The sequence below is a fragment of the Triticum aestivum genome, chromosome 2A (genome assembly GCF_018294505.1).
Source record: "Triticum aestivum cultivar Chinese Spring chromosome 2A, IWGSC CS RefSeq v2.1, whole genome shotgun sequence".
NCBI classification, from domain to species: domain Eukaryota; kingdom Viridiplantae; phylum Streptophyta; class Magnoliopsida; order Poales; family Poaceae; genus Triticum; species Triticum aestivum.
The window spans coordinates 785901389-785927739 of NC_057797.1; the positions used below are offsets into that span (position 1 = coordinate 785901389).

The following is a 26351-nucleotide window of genomic DNA, read 5'->3' on the forward strand; positions in this document are numbered from 1 at the left end:
GTTCACCGCCAATGAGGAGTCGGGCCAACAAGGGGGGTGCCAACATTAGAGAAGAGGAGGGAAGGTGTAACGCCAAGGACACACCAGTCGGTTACTGGTCGTTACTTCTGGCGGGATCTAGACTCGCCCCACGGATCAATACTAGTTTTTTCTGTGCATTTTGTCCTCACTCATGTGTAGTTGGCACCAATTTTTTTTTTAAAAAAATTCTTATTGATATAAGTAGTATATCGTTCCTGATAAGTCGGGTTCTCACAGAAGAGAAGAGAGTAAAGGGATGGCTGAAGATGCTTCAACTCGTGCAGTGTGCAAGGCAACAACAGCGGCCGCGGATGGCGAGGGAAGGGGGAGGGGCTGTTAGGCTGGTGGTGGCGGACATGTCTACAGAGGCATGCGATAGGAAGAGGCCGGCCGGAGGTTGATAGTGATGGGTGGCTAAGCTGGATTTCTTTTCTCATTTAACTAACTGGAACCAAGATAGGAAGTACAAAGAAAATAGATACTCCCTCCCGTTCACGAATATTAAGATGTTTTAAAATCGTAAATTAAATGTATATAGACAAATTGTAATGGGTTGTTTTTTGGACAATCCATATTTCAGGATGTTTGTTCACTCATTACAGTCTGTATGTAGTTCCAAAATATTTTATAGAAGTATTTGTGAACAGAGAGGAAGTACTAGTTTACACTGAAATGACTAGGTACACTCCTCCCGTGATACCAGTTTCTCTTGGTCTCTCATTTGAAAAAGGAAGATGCCAATGTGGAGTTGGTATATCCGTCGGCACCGACGAGGGAGTCAGTCTCACCACGGACAGTGGCAAGCAGAAAAAAGGCCCACTAGCATGGAAGGTTGCTTGTGCATGCACAAGGAAGAAAGAAGCAGACAAACAAACAAACAAACAAAACGGGAGGACAGAAGAAAAGCCTAGTATAGGTTGCGTTCGTTGCACTTAAAAGTGCCCAAGTCAAACTATCGAAAGTTGCTTCGAGATCTAGACTCGCTTGCTTGGAAAAAGCTTGTGTGATCACCACTACCAAGTGTCGCTGGTCAAGCAAAGTTTGCTGCTTTTGCTCTCCTCCCGGCGCCCTTTGCTGACCAGTTTTTGACACGCTGCCAAGTGACATATTTTTCTTCTTCAGATGGAGAGAAAAGAAGAGATAGCCTGTTAGTTGGCACAGTCAGGGCCTCTACAACGCGGACTAACAAAACACCCGCACATGTTTCGTCCAAATGGTCCGGACTTTTTGGGCCTCCAACGCGGGTCATCGGATGTTCAAAACCTTACAGAGCCTAGCCAAAAACTGAGAAGAGCTCTGGTGGAGTCTGGACATCCATCACGTTGGACCGACATCCTGGACTCGTCCCGAAAACCCTCTTTGCTTCCGCTTCAGAATCCTCCAAGCATTCACTCTGTTTGACTTGTCACACACCTATGGACAAAGCTTATCTGTACACTCCTCCTCTTCTACACCTTCAATAAACACCGCACCCCTAGTTGGTGATGGGCAGGAAGAAGGGTGCCAATAACACCTGAACATCGTGGTTGCTTGGCTGCTAAACGCGGTGCCTACTTGGCAGCATATATATCCAACTCTAGATCGAGTTCTTGACGGTGGATCCAGCTCCAGATCAATTTCTCGCCGACGCCACGCTCATCAGGCCCCTCATCGTCCATGGCTCCATCCACCGTTAAAGTGGAGACGCTCTCCTCAGATGAGGAGGAGCAGAAGTCGGCCCTCTTCCCTTCTGCAATACAAGATGAGTTTGCAGCATAAATGGACGATTTTGGTCCCTAACCAGCCGAGGCCCGATGCCGCATTTCTATCCGCGCAACCGCAACATCCAAATCATATGCTTTTTGTGTCAAGGAGCAGAACATCCAAATCATATCAACCGCAATATGAGTCTTCACCGGTTTCTAAACCGTTGAGGACTCATGTTGACAATTCTGATTGTACACAAAAAGATCATTAATAATCAATATATTTTTTATGTATATTTTTATTTGTTTACGCCCTCACTCTCCCCACTCATTCGGTCTCCCCCTCAACCCCCCCCCCCCCCGCGCACGCCGGTCCTCCCCCGCCGGTTGCCCCTCACTCTCTGCTGACATCATTTGCTCTTTTTCAGTCATTTACCGATTTGTTTAGAGAGCTAAATGACCGTGAAATTGAAAATCACTAGAAAATGAACTCTGTAAATGTTGAAACTTGACATTGTATCATCATTTCAGCCTCATAGCATGTGCAAAAGAGTAGAGAGGGTTACGACAAAAACTGAACGCACTTCATGTACAAACTAGACAATCTTTTTTAGAGTATGAGGGTTTCGGACGAGAACTCGTCTCTTACGCAGTTACTTCATTTTTTTAAACTTATTTGAACTCCAGACTTTTTTTTTCCGTTCAGTATGCAGCATTCAAAGCAACGTCATCAATTTTCAACCCTTTCTAACATCATTTGCTCATTTCAATCATTTACCGATTTGGAGCCACGAACCGGTACTAAAGAGGGCCGCCTCCCGTCGCTTGACCTGGCCAAATTGGCCTTTAGTACCAGTTGGTGGCTCCAACCGGTACTAAAGACCTCTCCTATATATATAGCAGTTACGAAAAATTCAGTTTCATCTCCCATCTCCAACCTCTCTCCCGTCCCGCGCGCGTCGTCACCCTCGCCGCTCGCCGTCGCCCCGCCGAACGTCGTCGCCGTCTCACGCCGCCCCCGCCGCTCCCCGTCGTCCCCGTCGTTGCCGTCTCGCCCCCGACGCCGGTACGTCGCCGCCCTCGCGCACGCGCGGCGCACACACACACACACACACACACAAACACGTACATGCACGCGCGCGCACACACACACACATTTTTTTACTTATTTTCTGTTTTCTGTTTTTTAGATTAATGCATGTTAAATTGTTAATTAGATGATCGAATTAAATAAATTACCTAGATAAGAATGTTAATGTTACATGAATTAGATAGAAAAGTTAAATATTAATGTCAATTCTTAGATGAATTAGCTAGATATTAATTAGGTATATGAGATTATTTGAATTAGTTGAATTAATATAACTAGTTTATTTTTAGTAAATGCTTAGTTGAACTAGCTAGTTGAATTAGAACTAGTTTATTTTTAGTAAGAAAATTTAGGTATATGAGATTTGATGATCTAATTAAAACATTACTATATATAGCTACTTTATATATTTTAGTAAGAAAATTAATAGAACTAGTTTATTTTTAGTAAATTCTTAGTTGAATTAATAGAACTAGTTTATTTTTAGTAAGAAAATTTAGGTATCTGTGATTTGATTATCTAATTAAAATATTACTAGTAAGTGTTTAATGTTTATATGTTAGATATATATTTAATTTAGTTATACGAGATTTGATCATCTAATTAAAATTTTACTATATAGAACTAACTACTTTATTTTTAGTAAGAAAATTAATAGAACTAGTTTAGTTGAATTAGTTGAACTAGTTAATTGGATTAGTTGAGGTACTTTATTTAAGTATATTTTTAGTAAGTGCTTACTTGAATTAGTCAAATTAATTAGTTGAACTAGTTGAATTAATAGAACTAGTTGAATTAGTTGAATTAATAGAACTAATGAGTGTTTAATGTTTCACCTATGAATATAGGAATGTCGTCTGACGACGAACACAGTTTCATTATGTGCGAGTGCGAATACTGCAAAGACCAGCGCGGCCTGTGCGACGGAAATTTTCTAGTTGATGATAGACGCTTCAGCATCAAGCTGGATTAGAACTTCGAAGTGGATACAGTAAGTCACAACGACAATTCTTTTTTCGTAATTAAGCATGACTTATGCTTCATTTGCTTCAACTTATAATTTTAATTTTTCACTATTCTACTAGCATATCCCCTGCCATGCAAGAATTTTTGTCTTGGATAAGATATGTTTCAGTCCTAACAAAACTATGGAGGTAAAAAAAGTTACTTGAAGACCGAGCATGGTTATACCTTCAACGTCAAATTATACAATGCAGACACATACACCTATTTTGAATGCAAAACTTGGCAAGCACTATGCAAGGCTTATGCATTTGAGCCTGATATGATTATCACCTTTGATATTCGTCCGAAAGATGATATTGAAGGTAATAGAGACATCTGGGTCGATGTGCAGACGCCTCCAGTTCTACCATTATGTGAGTTTCTCAACCATATTTATGTCTTCGATATTGTTTATTTAAAAATAGTTGACAAGTAATTTTTATTGACAACTTATTTCCATTCAAGCAAACTTGTCCGACGCTTAGCTGACAGGATCGTCCACTATCCCGGGGCTGAACTAAACTGCGAGGAGACAAGTCATTAGGTTTCATGGCTTGAGGATCTTGATGCTGTTAAGAGAAATTATTTTTCTGAATTTGAAAATCTTAGTACTCAAAACATGTGACCAATAGTGATCGTATTGAACTACGGTCATATCTATTTAGGAAACATGGTATGATTTTTACCATTTATCCTTAGTGCATCTTTTGCATACATTATTTTTCAAGCTAAACTTTCATTGCTAAGTATATTACTATACGATGTTCTTGAACAGGGACTCCCGATGACAGTTGTGCCTCAGTGGATCGAGACTAAAGGTCGCATGTCAATGGTTAGCTTACGGTCAAGACATCCTACATTGCACATGAGTGCATTTAGGATTTCTAAAAGTGAGAAATGCTTAATAGTGAAAGATTGGAGCAAAATTGTTAACGGTCGCAGAGAAGTACTAGGGGGCAGCAATTAGAAGCGCAACCCATGATTAGGAGACATGTTCATCTGCATGCTCCAATATGATGAATCAGGAGAGCTATACATGTTCTATGCTATTTTACCTGAGAGAGAGCAGCAGGAGTGATCAAGTATATGCCATATCCATATTACCTCACTTAGGTGATCAAGATAATATGGATATGGCATATACTTGATCACTTAGCTGCCAGGATCCACATGTATCCAGTCGAAACTAATATGCGGTACTTTCACCTAATGATTTAACAACTCATTATAATGTAAAACAATCACTAAATTAAATTGAAAACACAAAATTAAAAGAAAAATAAAAATAAAACAAAAACATCCCAAACATTTAGTACCGGTTGATGTTACCAACCGGTACTAATGATCTATCCGCACCCGGGGCCAGGCTCGTGCCACGTGGTGGCACTTTAGCGCCGGTTGGGAGCTTTAGTCTCCACTTTTTAGTGCTGATTGTAGAACTGGCACTAAAGGCCCTTACGAACCGGCGCTAAAGCCCGGTTCTGCACTAGTGCAATGTGTTAGAGTTGATGATGAGAGGAGTTGTGATTATGACTAGTGACCAACTTGTTATATGATGTCTCATTGACGAACATTATTTGGTGATGATGACAAGTGGTAATGAATATGCTATTTAAACAGACTAGTTCATGATGAGTTGTTATTGTATAAAAGATATATCTGTTTAAACATGTACAATGCCAAAATGCGAAAAAAAACATAAATTTTAGCAGTTGCGCGGGCCAAAATATTACCAACAGCGCTCATTTACCAGTAGCGTTTTCCAGTGCCGCGCTACTAGTATCTGTACCAGTAGCGCTGGCCTAAATAAGCGCTACTGCTAAAAAATAGCTGTAGCGCCGTAGCAGTAGCGCTGACGCCCACGCTACTGGTAGCTCAAAAACCAGCGCTACTGGTAAGGTTTTCCCTAGTAGTGCATCTTCAGCTACAAAACCCGAACCCTCCCTCACAAAAAAACCATAGCCCACCTCACCGCACAAAAAAACCCGAACACACATAGGCACAAAATGGGATTGGAAGAAAGTGTATTGTGTTGAAGTTGCTTATGAATTAGAACATAGAGATAGTTGGTCGATCAAATGAATATGGCAAGTGAGTTGTGAAATGAAAGATGTTCTTCTATGCACATAAAAAGAGAGATAGAGTATATTTCTCTTGTCAAATGAAATGCACTGAGCAGTTGAAGAGCTGCGTACAGACTAATGCGGGGGGGGGGGGGGGTCGTAACCACTCATCGCTATAGATTTCATGTCGACATGTGCACTGACTTCTCTCCACGGCATGTGCACTGCCTTCTCTCCACATCCTAGACAAGATTATTGTTTAGGTTCCGAATTAGCACTGTAAGAGCATCTCTAACTTGTCCCCAAATGTAAAAAATAATCGTTTTGAGAAATTAACACAAATCTAGCATGTCTTCCATTTACTTTAGTCTCCAGAAAACTAGCAAAGTGGTCCGTGCAAATGCGCGGGCTAGTACTTAACAAAGCTAAGTTTCACCAATTAAATAGGTTGCCAATTTTGTCGGTTGGTCATCAAGAACCGGTCATCGAAAACAAAAACATGGATCGGAAAGAATTTAATCTAAACATTAAGTACATAAGTTATAAATCCTATTTTTTATGGGAAATGTAGCCACCTCGAAATATTGAAGTATGCGCCCCACCACCACAAAAATATGGTACGCAAAATCCTAATACTTGTACCTTGGTTGTCGAATACACGTGTAAAAGCAATGGAAAATGTGAATACTTGTGAAGGGTCAAATTGTATGGCTCAGCGGGTAACACCTTTTGCTTTGTGTATAATCATTAATATAAGAAATGAAATCAATCATATTTTCAAATCATAATACTACTGAGAGTTAATTGTATTATGAAAGACATGTTAGCTTTTTAGGACAGAAATGTTAGTATTGATCATCCTGAACTTCATGTGGATGCACTTATAGAAGGCACATCACAATGGACCATCACATCGGGCAGGTAGAGTGGAGGCACAGGGGCACGAACAGTACATGACAAAATTACATAGGTAGGTGCATATTTCAACCATCTCACATCATCCCTCAACGTCAATGAATTTTGCAGTGTTCCTTTTGCAATGTTGCACACCACCAACGAGTGTTACAATTACAACTTAAGAAGACGTGCCAAAGAAATGAGCACCTTTGCAGCCTTGCTTGCTTATATCTCTTCGTCTTCGTCTTCGTCCAAGGGGTCACTCTCCAGGAAGTCGCTGACCTACAGACAGAGAAGCTTCTACTGAGGGACAGTCCCCAGGTTTTATCTACATGTACAAGATAGAACCTATGGAAAATAGACTTGACAAATGCTAAGCATATTCTAGTGTACGCCAAAGCAAGGAAAAACCAATTGCTCTGGCTCAACAATTGCTTACCTGATAGAGATATTTATCACTGCAAAAAACAACTTACCAAGCTAAACTGTGATAAGATCTTGCCCAGGAAAAAAAAAACATATGCAAGGCAGGCAACTGAGATGGCTGGGGCTCTAACATCATCAGATTAGCTGGACATATTCCATTTCATTCCATAGTTTGTGCAGAAACTTGGATTGGAGGTAAGCTGATTGATATCCGATTTTAGAAACCTTCCACAAAAGACACACACAAAAAACATCTTCTCCCTCTGTCTCAGAGCTCTCCGGCGGAGGAGTGAGCCCCCATTTGCTGGATGTCTCCATCTGGTCCTCTCTTCTTCGCGCACGTATGTTCTTTGGATACACACAAGGCGTTCAACCCATGTCCTGGTTCCTGTATACGTGGTGATACTTCGGCATTTGGCGCGTTCATACAGATCGTCTTACTAGCTTTACTGTGAATCAGTCGGTCTTACTCTTATCCAAGGAGAGGAAGCCTATACACTGGACAGGTATGCGTCAAGTTCTGTGCTCTCTGCCCCTTCTGTAACCATCATGTTTCCTGTGATCCTTATGATTTCATTGACCTTTCTAACTAAGGGGTTTCCAATCCTTGGTCGGCTTTGGTCAGAAAACCTAGCTTGAATTCTCTGATAGGTTAGGTTAGCAATTGTTACAGTTTTTCGAACTAGAAACTGAGTGCACCCAATGGAGAAATAGACTTGACAACTTACCAAGCTAAACTGTAACAGTTTGACAAATGCTAAGCATATTCTAGTGTACGCCTAGCGCTTAATTGCGTTTAATCTATGCATAAGCATGCACTTTTGTCAGAAAAGCACAAGGCGGTGACAAAGCGCACAACCGACCCCTAGTGCTTTTGTGAACTAGAAACTGGGTTCACCCAATGGAGAAATACAGCATGGGCCCAGTTCTGCAACAAACTTTCGTGGCGGAACTGGATCCGTCAGTACCATTTTTCAGTATATGGTGACCTTTTATCCACTTCTGACTTCTGCGCCTTATGTAACCATCATGTTCCCTGCGATCCTTACTATGATTTCATTGATTCATTCATAGGGATGACTTTTCTGACTAAGGACTGAGGAAGGGGGTTTTCAATCTTTTAGTTAAGTGCTGTTGTTGAGCTGATTGGCGCATGAACATAAAAGTCCTTATAAACCTGTTTTTTTTTTCTCTACATGACTACATCCAACTATTGCAATTTCCTGTAACATCTTGAAATATTTCAAGGTTTCAAATTATGCCACGTCTTTAACTAGTACATGGCACCCACACTAGTCATTGTCACAACCATTTTTTCTTTTTCTCTTCCTGGTAGAGATATTTATCATTGCAAAGGAAAGTATAGATGTTTGTTTGGTTTAGCATGTGCCCCACCTGGAAGAGATTTTTTGTGCGCGAGCACCTCTCGAAAACATTACCGGGTCCATATATACTCAATATGAAATCATGATCGGCTTCTTAAAAGGTATAATACCTACCTACGGCCATATATCAAAAGTAGAAACTGGGTAAACACAATGGAGAAATACAGCATGAGCCCAATGCCGCAACAACTTTTCGAAGCGGAACTGGAGATGTAACAGTTCACGGTATCTGGTGACTTTTGATCCATCTGATTACTCCATATGAACATAAAAATCCATAAGACCCAGTTTTTCTCGTGAAACATTTATTGCCATTGCGCTGTAACATCATGAGGACACTTCAGTTTATGGAATTGTATGCAGTATCTTTAACCACGTGTCGCGTGAGACAGAACACTAGTCCTTGCCGCACTTGTTTTCTTCAAGGTGACATTGGCAATCACAAAAACTGAAAATGAAGGAGCACCTCCACCTTATTTAATGACTAGTCATCGTCATCGTCACACTTGTTTTTTCTGAAGGTGACATTAGCAATCACAGAAACTCAAAATTAAGGACCATCTCAAGCTTATTTAACGACGCGGACATGCACAAATGGACGGGCAAGAACACAATAATCGCCTCCACCTAGCTCCTTGCTCAACCATGAACATCCAGAGAACATGGCAGCAGCTCCTGATGCTCCATCTCCTCACTCATATCCTCTTCCTTTTCCTCACATCCAGCTCTCAACCTACCAACAATGAAACTGTCAGCAGCGGCGATCTTTTCGTCCTCCTGTCATTCAAATCCTTCATCACCAGTGACCCTACACGGGCACTGTCCTCGTGGTCACGGGGCCATGCCAGTGCTGGTGCTGGCGCTGGCAACGGTACCAGCAGCACGAAGACGAAGGTGCCCGGTTTCTGCAAATGGACGGGTGTGTCCTGTGGCAACCACCGGTACCCTGGCCGTGTCACCGCCATACGCCTGCATGGCTTTGGCCTGGTCGGTACCATCAGCCCGCAGCTCGGTAACCTGACACGCCTCCGCGTCCTCAACCTCTCAGCCAATAGCCTGGGAGGTGAGATCCCAGGCAGCATCAGCCACTGTGCAGCACTTGGCACTGTGGACCTGGGGGAGAACTCCCTCTCTGGTTCCATGCCTGCTTCTCTGGGTCTCCTATCAAAGCTCACATTTCTCAGCGTTACCCATAACAACCTGACTGGTGATATTCCCATGTCGTTCTCCAACCTCACAGCTCTCACGAACCTTAGCATGTCGAACAACCAATTCCTTGGCGGAATCCCAAGCTGGCTGGGCAACCTGACATCGTTGACACACTTGGAATTAGTCGGGAACAGGTTCAATGGCCATATCCCTCCAGATCTTGGTAAGATGTCTAATCTTGTTACATTTGACATCAATGACAACAAACTGGAAGGCCCTTTTCCTCCATCCATGTTCAATATTTCTTCAATCAAAAACTTCAACATTGGCTTCAACCAGTTGACAGGATCTCTGCCGCTGGATATTGGCTTTAAGCTTCCCAAGCTAAATGTTTTGGGCACACATGCGAACCGATTCGTAGGAAAAATACCAGCCTCCTTGTCAAATGCATCCGCACTTAAATATTTGATTCTTCACGGAAATCAGTATCATGGTCCGATTCCACGGGACATTGGCATCCATGGTCGTTTGATATTATTTTCGTTAGGAAACAATTTGCTTCAAACCACAGAGCCTAGGGATTGGGATTTTCTCACATCCTTAACCAACTGTAGCAACCTGGGAATACTAGACCTTGACCAAAACAACCTTGAAGGTGCTATGCCAGTTACAATTGCTAACCTATCTACAGAGCTCTACATGATTACACTAGGTAGAAACAAAATAGCTGGGACCATACCTGCAGGTTTAAGCAAGTTTCAAAAACTTGCAACGCTCTCCCTGAAGCAAAGCCTCTTCACAGGCACCTTGCCTCTGGATATTGGCCTGATTCCTAGCCTCCAGGAACTTGACCTATCCCATAGTAGATTTCATGGGCAGATTCCACAATCATTAGGCAATATCACAAAGTTGAGCAACCTCTTCCTATCTAATAACTTTCTAGATGGCAGCATGCCATCAAGCCTTGGTAACCTAACAAAACTTACATCTCTGGATCTTTCTGGTAACTCCTTGAGGGGGGAAATCCCACCGGAGGTACTTAGCATCCCCTCCCTGACCAAACTTCTCAACCTCTCCCACAATTCTCTGAGTGGCTCCATTCCAACACGGATAGGGCAACTGAACAGCCTAGGCACAATTGACCTTTCCATGAACGAGCTATCTGGTGAAATTCCAGAAGCTCTCAGCAGTTGCGTCCTACTGAACTCCCTATACTTGCAAGGAAATCTTCTGCAAGGGCAAATTTCAAAAGTTTTGTCTTCTTTAAGAGGCCTTGAAAAGTTGGATCTTTCTAGCAACAACTTAGGAGGGCCCATACCTGAGTTCCTCGAGGGCTTCGAGCTTCTAATGTATCTAAACCTCTCTTTCAACAACCTATCTGGCCCAGTGCCAAATGCAGGGATTTTCCGCAACGCCACTGTATTGTTGCATGCTATGTGGAGGTCCCTCTTCCTTGCAACTACCTTCATGCCCAGATATAGGTTCCAACCATGCTTCACAGAAGCATCATCATCGGGTCATACTCTTTTGCATGGTTGGAACTTTGATGTTGATGTGCTCCCTAACTGCATGCTACTTGATGAAGACAAGAATCAAACCAAATAGTGTTGGTCAAGAAACCGGATTTCACAATGAGAAGCATGAGAGGATATCCTATGCCGATATAGATGAAGCAACACAGTCCTTCTCACCGGCAAATTTGATTGGTTCCGGCAGCTTTGGCGATGTGTACATTGGAACTCTGAATCTTGATGAGAGTTTATACACCGTAGCAATCAAAGTTCTCAATCTTGGCAAACGAGGAGCTAACAGAAGCTTTTTGAGGGAGTGTGAAGCCCTGAGGAAGATCCGACACCGGAAACTTGTCAAGGTGATCACTGTGTGTAGCAGTTTGGACCGTAATGGTGATGAGTTCAAGGCACTTGTCCTAGAATTTATCTGCAATGGGAACTTAGATGAGTGGCTGCATCCAAACACAGAGAACAGCAGGACCTTCAGAAGGCTAAGTCTGATGGAAAGGTTGTGCATCGCTCTTGATGTTGCAGAGGCATTGGAATATCTTCACCACCAAATTGAGCCCCCCATAGTTCACTGTGATATCAAACCATGCAACATCCTTCTAGATGATGACATTGTTGCGCATGTTGCTGACTTTGGTCTAGCAAAGATAATGCATACTGAAGCATGCAAGCAAAGTGGCGGTGGGACTGAAAGCAGCTCACTTGTGATTAAAGGCACAATTGGATACGTCGCACCTGGTCAGCAATGATTCTTTTAATCAAATTTTTTACATTGTGCAGTACATTTTATGTCGCTAATTAACGTTCACTTGCCAATTCAAACTGAAGAGTTAAATGCGTTGAGTTTATGACTAATAAACCCTTGGTTTATATGTTTGTTTCAGAGTATGGCTCGGGATCTGAAGCCTCCACAGCGGGTGACGTATACAGCTTCGGGGTGTTGCTATTGGAAATGCTTACTGGAAGACGGCCAACTGACAGTTTCAGAGATGGCGCGACAAGTCTTGTCAACTATGTCAAGATGGCATATCCTGATACTCTGCTGGAAGTGTTAGATGCTAGTGCAACATACAGCGGAAACCCGCAACGTATCATAGACATATTCTTACATCCTATGCTTAAGATTGGTCTAGCTTGCTGTGAGGATTCCCCAAGGCACCGAATGAAGATGAACAATGTAGTCAAGGAGCTGAATGCCATAAAGAAGGCGTGCGCCCCTCATATGCATGTTCATGGATTTCGAGCAAGCGCTTGATCTGGATGAGCAATGAAGTGCTACGATCATCTCTACAGCTCTGTTGTTGTCACCCTGTGGCGATGTGGTTACAAGCATGTCCCAGTATGTCTGGTGACCATTCCTGTTTTCTGTTTTAGGAATATGCAAGAGCATTGTCATGTGTCATTGTATTAGAAGCACAAGTAGTTTACTTTGCAATCCTCGTAGAAAATAAGTTTGGCGGCAATTTTTCATGGCATCTGGACTGTATTGAGTGGCTCCTACTCCTAGCAGATTTTCAGTTCTCCTTGCCGTTGCATCATCTTTAGAATTTCCTGAATTGCAACATTGGTTCAGATAGCTAAAGTTGAAGATAATGCTTGTTGCAGTCAGGTTACTGCTTTGATTCCAGTGGCTAATGAAAAACAGTGCTTTGAGTTTTCGGGTACTGGATACAAATCCAATGACATCAAGTTTATATACCCATTACACCCACAATCTTGGTCATTGGTTCTTGGGGTATGAGCTTTTTAGTAATCCAGCGACTGCTTGAACCCAAACTAATCTCCATAAAAATATGGGTTCTAGATCCCCTTCCTTTGCTGATACACTAGCCAGTACATGCATGCTCAATCATCTCACTAGGTACAGATAAGCGACTACATAACAAATGAATTTGACACAAGTTGAAGAGACACCAAAACGATCCACACCAAAGTACATAAACTTGCCTATATCTCATCTTCTTCATCATCGAATGGGTCCCTCTCCGGAAAGTCACCAACCTGCAAAGGAAACTGCTCAATAACACTTCCACTCCTGAATTTTTAACCGGATGGATGATGGCTGAATGTTATAAGAACCAATTAAAAATATACTAATAGGTAAGGTAGGCATGTAACTACCTTCACTTTCTCTGGCCTAACAATTACTCCATGCCCTTGAGGGCACTCGAAGAAGCGGACTCCTTTCACCCTGCAGCAAGCACCCAACAAGTCAAACAGAATGAGTTGTTTTTCCAAGCGTATGTCGTTACTAGTCGCAAGAAGCCATGATAACTTGGGCACTGGGTATAAATTTATCACTGCCATAGTTTGAGAATGAACATACATGCCATCGTGCTTTCCAAGTGGCTCATCGTATTGCACGCCAACCCAAAATCCACGCCCAAGGGCTTCAGCTTTGCCAACGAATTTCACGGTGCCCCTCTTGGCACCTGGCTCGACTTCACATCTGTCTCCCACCTATGACATAAATGTTCATATTGGATTGTAAAACATTACAAGATAAAGAAGGTGTAATTTCAATTTCATGCTACAGAAGAAGAAAGCTTGCACCCGACGTTCCAGCCTATTCTTTTCAATAGCAAAGGATATCCACACCAAGGACCAATATTTACTACATACACATGTCTCTGAAAGCAGAGTACCCTGTTTATAAGTGGCCAGTTATATACATTGGCACAATTCTGTATTCCTCGCCAACTTAGTCAACTATAGATGGTTGGATGGTCTTTTGTTTGGAACATCACCGCAGGGGTGAGTTTCCCCACCTGAATTTCGTTGAATTGGATGGTCATTTTGTGAATGGGATTCCTAGTGTGCTTTACTGAAACTGCTAGTCAAACCAGGAAGGTACTAGAAGGAAATATACACTGCAATTCTCCCAATAGCTGCTCCAGTTAGCAAAAAACAGAAGGGGAAGATGAAGACGCATATTCCTACAAAGTTAGAATAATGCACTGTATGACTGTAGACGGAAGGACAGAATATCCAGCCAATGGTGGAAGTTTGTCAAGTTCATGTGGGTGTGCCAAGTAGATGTGGCCACAGATTCGTACATACTAATTCAGCTTGTTCTATGGGAACAAGTTACTACCAATTGGGCTGCTATACCAGACATCAAATATGAAAAGAATTAGCTCGAGCAGTGATGGGGTGCTAAATCATTAATATGCAGCAAGCTAGGCCATAGAATTTCAAAACTCTGCCTTGGAAAAAACATAGTGGATGCAAGGTAAACAACTGAGGTGGCTGGGGCTCTTAACATCAGCAGATTAGCTGGGAATATTCCATTCCATACGGTGTGCAAAAACTTAATCCAACATACATGTGTAAAGCAAATGTACTGACCTTGATGTTGGCACACAATTCCTCCATCTGATTGTCTGACTGCCAAAGAGGACAAGAAACAGAGTAAACAGACCTGTTGAAGCCTTGAAAGGAACAAAGAAGTCCAGAGCATGGGCAGCTTACTTGCTTATCGTCCGATACAGGGTTTTTCGACACCATCTTCTCTTTGAACTTCCGGAAGTTTGCTGCACAATTGCACACAAGTTTAGATGTTATGATCGAGTGAGCCGATTGCAAATGATAAACTGAAGTATATTCAGACTCCTCTACCAGAGTCTAGAGGTATGCAAGCTTTTTTAGTTAAGGAATAAGCTGAAGTATGTTTCAGACTGAGAATTCTACAAGAGGTATACAAGGTGTCCAAATTCATCTTATAAACTGGAAACAGAATGTGTCCTGAGCTTACTGCCGAGCTTGTCGTACGCTTCGTCCGAGATGGTGTACTTCTCGACGAGCGAGGTGTCCTCCAGCCACCCGCCGGAGGTCACCGACGACGGGTCGAGGTCGATGATGTGCAGCCGGTACCTTGAGAGCAGACCATCATCAGTCCAACAGCAGCAGTAGAAAGACACCAGTAGTTAACAAGAGGAGATGCAGGTGGGGTGGGGGAACGGACCCGTCGTAGGGGGAGTAGGCGGCGAGGGGCGCGGCGTCGCGGTCGAGGTCGGCGACCCTGGCGCCGGCCTCGTCCCGGAGCTCCAGCCGCATGGAGCCCACGGCCGTGCCCGTCTTCTTCCACAGCTTCTCCTTGAGCGCCTCCACCGTGGTCTGCGAGCAGAGCGGACCCACCCACCCCCGCCGCCATTAGAGATGAGATCCAAGCTGGAGATGAGATCCTGGGTTGGGTTGGTGGCGCCTACCTGCTGCGAGACCCGGATGTCGGAGGCGAAGGAGGTGAGGTTGGAGTGCGTGACGCGCAGCGACACGCTGTCGTCCGCCGGCAGCTGCAGCTTCGACATGTCTCCGGTCCGGCGGTGACCGCGACGACGACTCTCTGGTCTGCTAGTGTGGCGGCGGCCGTCGGAGCAGGAGCGTGCGCCGCCGACGCCGATCTGCGGGAGTAGTAGGGGCTCTAGGTGGGCTCGTCTGCGGGCCGGGCCGGGCCGGGCTCAAATGAGGCCCGTGAGAGCGAGCAAATATCTGTCTCCACTCTGTTATCTCCTCGTCTTCTACCTCCAGACCCGCGAACGGATAGTGAAAGTGAAAGATGGCGGCTTTGGCGATGGCGATGGGGGCGGCGGTCATCCCTCGGGCTGCCCAGCTCGCCGGGGGTCAGCCTGCTGGCGGGAGGTGCGTCTCCGTCCGCGCGGCTGCGCCTCCGCGGCAGCAGCGGTCGTCCCGGCCGCCGCCCAGGAACCGCGGCCCTCCTCCGCAGAACCGCCGGCGCGGGCCGCCGCCCAGGCTCCGCGACGACGAAGGCGACGACCAGGGTCCGCCCGGGAGGCGGGGCCCTCCTGGCGCGCCCAGCCGCCACCACCAGGGCCGCGGGCCGCCGCCCAGGGGGCAATCTGGCCGCGCTTCGCCGGCAGGCATGACCCGCTCGCCCGTCGTCGCTCTGCGGCGGGAGGAAGAGGAGTTCGACGACGAGGCGGGGTACAGGGACTACGACGGCGAGGAGGATGAGGAGGAGGGGGAGGGGAGGTTCGCCGGGGGAACCCGGTCGGGTGGCGCCATGCCCAAGCCGCCCGCCGGCTTCGTGCTCGACGACCAGGGCCGGTGCATCGCCGCCGCCTCCAAGCGCATCGTCACCATCGTGAGTTACATCACATTCAGCTTTGTCATAACTAATTCATTCATACTTGAAATGCATTATCCTAAGCTCATCTTGCGAATTTGAGCAGATTGATGACGCGAACAATCGCCCGTTGGAGTGCATAATCAGGAGGGTGTTCAGCAGCACGCAGGATCACGAGTGCTTGCTTCTATGCCCGGTCGACATGTAAACAACCACACTATACATATCTTAGTAGCAATGTTCATGAGAGATTACCCTCTTCTTTCACTTAGCAAGAGTTCCAATTCTATCTTTCAGGCCTGTGCAGGTGCTCAAGAGCACAAACTTCAGTGGATGGATTGCCGTATGTCTCTAGTTCCCTGCATTTTCATCGATTGAGTGCTCCATTCATTTGTAGTTCAAGCATGATTTCAGTTGATGCTAGAAATATTCATTTCTTTGGATATGATATGGTTTTTAATGAGGTAAATGGTGTGTGTTCTTCCATTCTGTTGTAGGTTGACGATGACCAGATTAAGCAGATCATTCCATCGGTTGCGTACGCCCTTGCTAGGGTACATATGCACTTTGTCGAAAGCGGGTAAGGATCACACAGAAAACACCATACAAATGCGAACATCTAACCTTTTTAACTGAACTGAGACAAGGGCATTACAAATGCTTATGTGTACATTTAACCGTGTTCATTGCTTATGTAACACACTGACACTATGGTATTTCACCCTCTGGGCTGTGTGCAGAGGCTGGGGAGAGATCTCCCTTGTCAAAAAAATGATAATAATTCTTGCCCTCTGTTTCAGATTCTGCTATACAGCACGGGGTGGCTTCTGCTTTCCTGAAGATGCCATCCAAGAATTCCACGGTAACCTGAAGCACTAAAATGTCTAGTATTATTGTGTCAGTAATCCCCCCTAAAAATGGGTTCCTGCTTGTAAGAAAAGGTTTCAATGATATCTTTCTTGCTGTGAATTTAAAAGTTTGTGTGTCTCTTATGTGATGTGCTTCTAGTTGTGTAGTTCCCTCTTTGATTTGTCATATTAAAATTGCAGATTCTAGTGGCGGTAGCGGGGAGGCACCTTTTGAAGGTGTAGAGATTTGCAACTTCAATTTGGTCAGCAAATTAGATTCCTTTACTTATCTTCCTGTTTTGTAGCTGTAGCCAAAGAATCATATTCCGACCAAGTAGAGACATGCGGTGAACTGTAATTTATTTGCCTTCTCAGAATAGTTAACATATTCTTGTCTTGCTGCTACTGTAAATATCTCACGGTGTTTTTTCAGCATGCTTGTGACTATGTTATTGCTGGCACTTAGCGTGGATACTCTGTTTGCAGGATGGTGCACACTATATGATCTATACACCAGTCGATCCGCTTCTATTTGTCGCGGTCAAGGTATGTCAGTTGCTCTTTCAGCCTGCTTAGCAACTCTTGGCAGCTAAATGCTTTTATAAACCCCCACAAGGAAAGAAGTTATGCATAATTATTGATTGGCATGTCATTGTGCAGGACAAGGACGGTGTGCTACGCATTGCTGAAGATGTTAGTCCAGTTACCACTATTCTTATACACTAGAGAGTGTTTTGATGATTGGCAGTGCAACTTAAAAGCACTTTGTGTATGAATAGCAACTATACTTACTTACGGTGATCTGTAAACATGCAGGATCTGATGGACGACCCCAGCATTGTGAGCGCCATAGATGAAGAGACAGAGTTCACGGCATTGGTGGTATGTGAGCCGGCGATTGCATTCTTTCTTTCTTTCTTTCTAGTTGGCTCCTAGCTACTTTTTGCTATTGATGGCCATATTTTTGTACTGACTGGTGTTTGATGTTTTGGTTGCTTTGTGTATGCAGGAGGAGGAGGAGGCCCTTCTCGAATCGATACTGCACGGCGACGATGATGTTAGCTAATGCTTACATGCATGATGAGAATGTGAGGATATATAGAGTATATGTTTGTGAGAATGATTCTCTTTGGAGAATATGTTGTTAGATCTCGCGTAGTGAGTACGTATTTTGCAGGTAGGGATTATACACATACGTTGGTGCTGTTGTATGTGTTTGTAAAGCGAGTGTAGGTTAAGAAGAAGCTGCAGGCCTTGAATTTGGAGGATGTAATGGTAGATAGTTTTGTTTGCTTGTTATGGCAGTGGCCCATGGTGAAACAAAACAGACATTATTTGTCTATGAGTTGGAGAAATTGATGGATGAGTGGATTTAGTAGTATTGTCGGCTTTTATTACAATCAAAATTGAAGTTTAGAGGGATACACAAGTTTTTAGAGTTATTCCAAAATAACTGCATCGTGCAAGGAAAGAGACCACAAATGCATTTTAATAATTTGCAAAAATAATTCCAGTGTATTATTGAACTCAAACTTACTTATTTTTTTTACATGTTTGATGTTTCCTACCCATATAAATCTTGGGTATATGAACATCACTTGAAAATATCTTTCTCAATAAAAAAAAAGTTCAATAACCACCAACAATATCGTATTTTAACTTATGTATTCATCACTATGTTCATTGCAAAAAGCACTTGTGATACTCGACGCCGAAATTAAGAGATCATTATTATTTTTAGATAAGAGTATATCAACTTGTAAAGATAGAGCAACTTTTTCAACGAACTTAATTGAAAGCTCAATGTGATCTTTTTAGAGTCATGAAACTATCACATTTTTTAATGTCAGGAATAACATTATCAAGCTGAAAATAATGTCTATTTAAATACATGTTTTGAGAAAAGACCATTATGTTAATGTTATAAAGAATGTGTTATTTGTTAATGAATAGGCAACACTAAATTGAACATATAGATTTATGTAAACTATTAAATTACAAATTATTTATATCAACCATAACATGAAATTTATGTTTTAAAAAAATATTAGAGAAGTACAAAAATGACGATAAATTGTAAATTGTATATTTAACAGCCCCAGGTGCCCATTATGTTGCTTCAGTTGTAAATCACAAGCTCATTCTTCTCCAGAATGTTTGTCTCGTTTTTTCTGCTCTTATTTCCTTTGCTTGAGCCATACCTTTTCCTACTGCCTGGATGATAGTGCAGCCCATTTATATTGAAGGCCTAAGGACCAGAATGCTGATTTGGAAAAGAATACATCTGATCTACAGCATAACATAAATTTACATGGGTCGATTGTTTTCTATAGTAAATAATACGAGAAGAAACTCATTGGGAAACAAACACACTCATCAACAGATGATTTGGCAAAATAAAACTTGATAAGAATAATGGCTTAGAGAGGCAAGGTGGAAAATTGATTTCCTCTAATTCTATACCCGCAAAACATCTTTGGAGAGCAAAATCAAATCAACAGCAGACCCGGAAGACGTGATCCTTTCCCATTGGAGATGCCGGTCCGCCTCCTCTGACCACCCTGCCACCCTCGACCAAAACACCCATCACCCAGAACACTACCACAGACCAACCCTCTCCTCTGTTGCATCCCTCACCACTACCGTCGATGATGGATGGAGTGATCCCACAGGAGAATGTTCAGGATGACGGACTAGCGGCCTGGAATGCACATGCCGCGCAGGTTGAGCTAGCAGTTGATGACATTGTTCTAGGCTCCAATACTAGTCAATTCAGTTTCGTCAAAGATACTACTGAAGAAGCTAGTTTCAGAGTCTTGCCAGACCGAGACATTATTGCTTTCTTCAGGACCTATATATACAAGCCGATGTTGCCAATGATCATGAATGGTAACTCTGAAGGAAATCCCAATGCTGATGCAATCTTCTGCAAGAAACTCCAGTTCTTATTTGTGTCTCGTGCCATAAAAGCTAGCTTGGATCCCATCATCAATATTGATTGCTCTCAGATGTTTAGGGTGGACAAGCGTAACTGGGACACTGCATTTACTCCTTTGTTAATATGCAAGACACAAACTACTGGTAGCTCTATGGTGATCGAAGACACTGAGATGTACCTTTATCCCGAGTTTGAATCTACCCAAACTGAACCTGTCCAAACTGAAGTAGTGGGTGACATGCCTGAGACTGTTACGCACAAGGGAAAGAAGAAGAAGGCCCAGGTGGTAATCGACCCAGCTGAACTACGTAGGAGCACCCGTACAAATAGGTATGATGGCTTCAAACCACCATCCATGAATGAGGGCCGCCAGGTGAAGAGCAAGGTTAAGCCACGCAATATTGCAACGACGCCTGACGTGAAGACCAGCACCTCTGCTATACCTGCCGATGTGCCTCCTCCCACTCCCATTACTACCATCCAACAGATAGGCACTATCAAATGCGGCATCCCAGCTGAAGACCCGGAGGCTTCCAAGCTTCTAGCCAGCACCGGAGCCACCCCACCCTCTTCGCCCTAATCTCCAATGCCCCACGGCAGCAGTGGAACATTTTGGTTTGGAACATCCGTGGAATAAATTCAGATGATAAACTCTTAGCTATTAAAAATGCGATCAATGCTTGTGGATGTGATGTAATATGTGTGCAAGAGACCAAGTGCTCCTCTTTTGATCTAGCTTATGTTAAAACTTTCTGCCCTCGCCGCTTTGATAAATTTGCTTTTGTTCCCTCGCGTGGTGCCTCTGGAGGTCTAGTAATGATCTGGAATAGCTCGGCTTTTGATGGAAATGTGGTTTTCTTTGATTTCTTTGCCCTTGGCATCTCATTTACATCTAAAGCTTAAGGGAATCATGGGCATTTGTATAATATTTATGGACCGTGTGCTACTGATGATCGTCTCCTCTTTACGAATTGGTTACCGTGTGCGTGCGCCTGTCATCATACCGCCGGGGTGCATACGATCCACCCCTCGGAAGGGGTGTAAGCACTCGACGACGGTCATCACGGTTGTATCGAGGCTCAAACTGCCCATGGCCTCTGTCCAGGTGCTGGTCCTGGTGATAACCACGGTCTTCACGCCGTAGGGGTGACCTTGGGCTTTGTGCCAAATGATCCGCAACAACTGATCTGCTGTGGATTAATCCTGTTGCGCAACTGAGAAACAACAGAGTCCAGCTGCTCTGAGCAGTGCCCGAATCTGCTGTAAAACCTCTGCCAGCCTTAGAGCGGGACGGCTGGATCAATTCTGCCATATGTGCAGCTGCTGCAACATTCTGGATCAGAGTACAGAATACCTGACAATCATCTTTACTCCTAGTCGGAAATAGTTGCCGATGTCGTCGACTGGAACTTGGAATCTGGCTGCGGGCGCGGTCGTCGAGTTCCCGTTGAAGATTCTCCAGACGCATGCGCTCAGCCAGAGTGGCAACGCGCGCAGCCTCCAAGGCCCGAGCCTCGGAGGTCTCCCCAACGATGGGGATCTGGAGAGCTTCAAAAGCTTGACCTTGCCTTCGCTGCAACTCTTCCCTCTGCTGCACTGTGAGAGCTTCAGGATAATACTCGTCGTTGTTGCGTGCACGACCGTCGTTGCCGCCTGCACCACAGGGAAATCCTGGCGGGCTACGATGGGAGTCGACCATCAAAACTTCCGCCGTGGGGTCGTTACTTTCACACTTGGAGAGAGTGTCTGAATGGCCAGTCGACATGTCGAACAAGCCATACAGGGAGTCATTGGGCTCGATTGCCGTGAACTGAGGAGTGGCTAGCTAACGGGCCACCGCGCGCTTCACCCACCGGTGGACCCCGCGAGCGACCAGATCGCTTGCGGCGGCGGGTAGCGGGAAGCGAAGACGCCACGGGAGCCGACTGGTACTGAGTCGACGGCTGCTACAGTAGGACGCCGCAGGCACTTACGCGGAAGTGCGCCGCCCCGCGGACGGGGAGCGCTTCGATGTCGAGGGGGGCCTCCCGGAGCCAGGCCGAGTCGTCAGCGATGAAGGTGAGCGCGCCGAGACGAATCTGGCGGCCCAAAGCAGGCAAACCACCGCCGAACCATGTTGATGAAGAACAAAAACTGCAACCTCACCGGAAGCCGCTAAGACGCCTGCCCCATGGTGGGCGCCAATGTCGTGGGAGTGAGTCTGACAGTAGAAGTAGGGGGTACATAGGAGAAGGGTCAGGCCCCTTTAGTACCGGTTCGTGCCACGAACCGGGACTAAAGGGGTCTGACCTATAGTACCGGTTGGCGACACAAACCGGGACTATAGGGCAATTTCCAAACTCTACCCCCTCTGTGTATCGCCATTTCAATTTTGAAAAAAACAAAATAAAATGATAAAAAAAATTAAAAAATAAAATTCTTCGAGATGTAGTTATATTACTACATCTACTAGTTAGGAAAATTTAAAAACTTAAATTTGGACATGTTTTGCAAAAAGTGTTATGAAAAAGTAAAACGGCTATAACTTTTGCATACAATGTCGGAAAAAATGTATAATATATCAAAAAATTCAGAATGAAAATCCGCATCCGATTTTGACAGCCTATGGCCTGTTTGCAATTTTTAGATTCCTCAAATTCCAAAAGGAAAAAAAAGATATGCTCAAATTTCAGTTTTTTTAATTTTGGTTAAATCTGGTCAAACTATGGTCAAACTACTTATTCAAGAAGTATTAATGTTACTACATAATTATTCAAGAATATTAGTGTTACTAAATAATTATTTCAATTTTTTGAATTTTGGTCAAATCTGGTCAAACTATGGTCAAACTTATTCAAGAAATATTAGTGATACTAAATAATTACTGTTTTTTGGAATAATAGTTTCAAACTCAAACGGTGAAACGTGTGACCTAATGCTCAAGCTAAACTGCTGAGGGTTAATAGGATTGACAGCTTACATTTGTCAGGAAACAACAAGTGCAGACTTGAAAAGTAGGGGGAATAGAACTTCGAAGTTAAGCATGCTCAGGCTGGGGGAGTGAGAGGATGGGTGACCGGTCGGGAAGTTGGACGATTTGGAATCAGTGATCCACACTTGAGCATTTAAGAGGGGTGATTAGAGACTAAATCATCAAATAATTCAGAAAATTGAAAATAAAAAAATCAATTTTTTTTCAAAATTTTCAAAAAATAATTTCAAAAAAAAAACCTTTAGTACCGGTTGGTAACACCAACCGGTACTGAAGGTCCCCCATACCACGGCGCGAGCTCACGCCACGTGGTGGGCCTTTAGTGGCGGTTCGTGCCTAACCGGTACTAAGGGGGGGGGGCTTTAGTCTCCACCCTTTAGTGCCGGTTGCAGAACCGGCACTAAAGGCCCTTACGAACCGGTAATAAAGCTCCGTTTTCTACTAGTGCTAGGTTTGTACACACACGAGATTACGAGTTCAGGCCCCCCACGGAGAAGGTAATAGCCCTACGTCTCGGTGCCTCGGGAGGCTTTGTTGATTGAAGGGTGGAACAGGGCGTGCGAACCGTTGTGTCTGAGGGGAAGGGTGGCTTATATAGAGTGCGCCAGCCCCTTCCCTCCTCAGTTACACGAGGGTTCAATGCGAGTTAAGCCACGCACGTTACGGGTAACACCCATAATGATCTTAATGGCTACGGAGTGAATGTCTGACCGTTGCCATTCAGAGGTGACTCTAGGTCTTCTAGCTTCCGAGTGGATTCTTGTCTCCCGAGTGAAATAACACCGGTCGAGTGGAATTGGGATATCCGAGTGGAATCACTTGTCGAGTGGATTACACTTTTTGAGGATTCCAGTCGGTATCTTCCTTTTAACTTTATAGGTCTTGGCTTCTTGTGTCCTGTCCTTGGGAAGGGCATGTAGGTCAGGCCTAGGACCCTACCCCAGGTACGTGTCGCACTATGTGATCTGTACACCAATCGACGCGCTTCTGTTTGTCGCAGTCAAGGTATGTCGGTTGTTCTTTCAACTTGTTCAGAATCTCTTGGCAGCTAAATGATTTTATAAACCCCATAATGAAAGAAATTATGGACAATTAATGATTGGTATGTAGTTATGCAGGACAAGGACCGTGTGCCACGCATTGCTCAAGATGTAAGTCCAGTTTATCACTATTCTTATACGCTGAACAACGTTTTTGATGATTGATGGTCCAATGTAGAAGCGCTTTGTATATGAACAACAACTGTGAACATGCAGGAGCTGATGGACGACCCCAGCATCGTGAGCGCCATAGACGAAGAGACAGAGTTCACGAGCGTTGGTGGTACGCCTGGCAGCGATCAATTGCTTTATTTCTTTCCTTCTAGTTGGCTCCTAGTAGCTAGTTTTGCTACTGGTGATCATATTCTGGTACTGATGTGTGTGTTTGTTGCTTTAGTGGTAGAGTACAAGTGTGTGAGAGGGAGGTATCTCTTGGGAGTATATGTTGTTAGATGCGTAGAGCGCACGTGTTTTTGAGGTAGGTATACATACGCTCGTGTTGTGTGTGTGCGCGCGTATGTGTAGAGAGTGTATAGGTGAAGAAGAAGAAGAAGCTACAAGCCTTGGATTGGAGAATGGAATGGTAGATAGTTAATAGTGTTTGGGCATACACTTGGTGGCCAAATTCACTGTTCTGACCCTTGTGCTAAAGTTTAGTACGATTTGACTCTATTTGTAAAAAAAGCTCGAATCTGATCCTTTTTTACGTTAGTGCTAGGATAGAACAGGCTACCGCCATGGTCAATGGCGGTAGGCTTCTAGTCAACATGATGACATGGCAACAATGTGGCAAGTGGCTACCACCACACCTGTTGGCGGTAGGACCTGGCCGAAGTAAATGATAAATAACATGTGTTGCCATGTAGTACTAAGCTGCTTCAGTGGCTTGCTAGCTTGAGCGTGCAGTTAGCAACAATCCGTCTTGGGTTCGATTATTGCAAAGGGCAAGTTTCTTTTGGTTTATTTTCTTTGCACAATAACAATTTAAAAATAGCCTAATTGATGTTACATAAGGATTACTATGGAAAACATTTTTTTGACCATGTAAATAGAATTTATAAGGATTATTTTAAGGAATGACAGGATAAGATCTTTTCTATTTTCTAAATATAATGACATGATGTATGTTTCCTTATGTGCAAGATATGGTGGCATCTCCATTCAACATCTGCACGGTCCATCGGTTACCATGCCACAATTGTGTCCTATGCTTAGTAAAAATGAAAAGAAAACTAGTCTAATTAATGTTAGATTTGGATTATTGTCAAAAGAATTGCTTATCATTTATAAGGAAAGTGTGTTTTTAAGGAATAATAGGAAAATATCTTCTCTCTTTCATAAATACAATCACACGATGTCAAGGGCAAAAAAACTACACTAGTCTAATTAATGTTAGATATGGAATATTGTAAAAAAATTGCTTATCATTTACAAGGAAAATGTGTTTTTAAGGAATGACAGGAAAATATCTTCTCTCCTTCCTAAAAGATAATCACACGATGCGTGTTTCCTTATGTACAGAATATGGTAAGACATCAAAAACGTTTTTCTTTTTCTTTATTTTCTTTACCATACTAAAACTACATCTGGAGCACTTGTGTTAAAAAAAAGAGTTTTGTGTAGCACTCTCATATGAGTGAACCATATATAATATATAGTGATATGTGTGTGCACTTACCATTTCAACATGTGTGCAATCTAATTAATATTCATGTATGTGCTTTTTATAATTTATGTGAAGATTTCAATCAAATTCTATATATATTTTTGTTCACGACACAAACATGTGTCATGTCATATGTATCACACTTTAAATGACATTGTAACATTCACTCGATTAGTAGCATACTAGTTAACGTAATTATCTTAGACCCGTTCAATACTGAAAATAAGTTGAAATTACAAAGCGTATGACACAATTGTGGCACGCTAACCGATGGACCTTGAAGATGTTGAATGAAGATGCGCCCATATCTTGCACATAAGGAAACATGCATCCTTTGACTGTATTTAGAAAAGATCTTCTCCTGTCATTCCTTAAAAAACTTTCCTTATAAATGATATTTACATGGTCAAAAAAATGTTTTTGATAGTAATCTGTGTGTAACATCAATTAGGCTATTTTCGTTGGTATTGGGCAAAATAAACAATAAATATTTGCCCTTGCAAATATCAAACCCAAGACCTACTGTCGCTAATATACACGCTCTAGCTAGCAGCCCACCGAAGT

The 26351-nt window shown here is 43.6% G+C and overlaps 2 protein-coding genes and 1 pseudogene across 6 annotated transcripts; 2 read left to right on the top strand and 1 right to left on the bottom strand.

The window, feature by feature from the left end:
* Positions 1-6786: 6786 nt before the first annotated feature.
* On the bottom strand, positions 6787-15727 carry LOC123191248 (tubulin-folding cofactor B). Of its 5 annotated transcripts, XM_044604062.1 has the most exons (9): positions 15450-15724; positions 15206-15357; positions 14996-15114; positions 14713-14774; positions 14590-14628; positions 13568-13701; positions 13363-13432; positions 13189-13242; positions 6787-7043 (listed from the first exon to the last, which is right to left on the bottom strand). In XM_044604062.1, exons 1-8 carry the CDS (start codon positions 15546-15548, stop codon positions 13189-13191), a joined length of 729 nt encoding a protein of 242 aa, XP_044459997.1. In that variant the 5' UTR covers positions 15549-15724; the 3' UTR covers positions 6787-7043. The 5 variants fall into 5 exon arrangements, with proteins under 5 accessions (XP_044459997.1, XP_044459994.1, XP_044459995.1 ...); XM_044604059.1 differs by having other exon boundaries at positions 14590-14774; positions 15450-15727; XM_044604060.1 differs by lacking the exon at positions 6787-7043 and adding an exon at positions 12515-12792 and having other exon boundaries at positions 14590-14774; positions 15450-15727.
* Positions 9197-13010, top strand: LOC123191249 (receptor kinase-like protein Xa21; annotated as a pseudogene).
* A 6-nt stretch (positions 15728-15733) lies between the features above and the next one.
* Positions 15734-18553, top strand: LOC123191247 (uncharacterized). Its single transcript, XM_044604057.1, has 10 exons — positions 15734-16342; positions 16431-16528; positions 16622-16667; positions 16822-16904; positions 17125-17186; positions 17374-17435; positions 17659-17718; positions 17833-17865; positions 17989-18054; positions 18182-18553. Exons 1-10 carry the CDS (start codon positions 15797-15799, stop codon positions 18236-18238), a joined length of 1113 nt encoding a protein of 370 aa, XP_044459992.1. The 5' UTR covers positions 15734-15796; the 3' UTR covers positions 18239-18553.
* The last annotated feature ends 7798 nt before the right edge of the window (positions 18554-26351 follow it).

Excerpts from the sequence above, each read along its gene's own strand:
- LOC123191248 (XM_044604059.1), bottom strand. The coding sequence starts at position 15,548 with ATGTCGAAGCTGCAGCTGCCGGCGGACGACAGCGTGTCGCTGCGCGTC. Across the intron at positions 15,358-15,449 it reads ACATCCGGGTCTCGCAGCAG|ACCACGGTGGAGGCGCTCAA; the intron begins GTAGGCGCCACC and ends CTCTGCTCGCAG. Across the intron at positions 13,243-13,362 it reads TTAGGCCAGAGAAAGTGAAG|GTTGGTGACTTTCCGGAGAG; the intron begins GTAGTTACATGC and ends TTTCCTTTGCAG.
- LOC123191247 (XM_044604057.1), top strand. The coding sequence starts at position 15,797 with ATGGCGGCTTTGGCGATGGCGATGGGGGCGGCGGTCATCCCTCGGGCT. Across the intron at positions 16,529-16,621 it reads CTTCTATGCCCGGTCGACAT|GCCTGTGCAGGTGCTCAAGA; the intron begins GTAAACAACCAC and ends TCTATCTTTCAG. Across the intron at positions 18,055-18,181 it reads CAGAGTTCACGGCATTGGTG|GAGGAGGAGGAGGCCCTTCT; the intron begins GTATGTGAGCCG and ends TTGTGTATGCAG.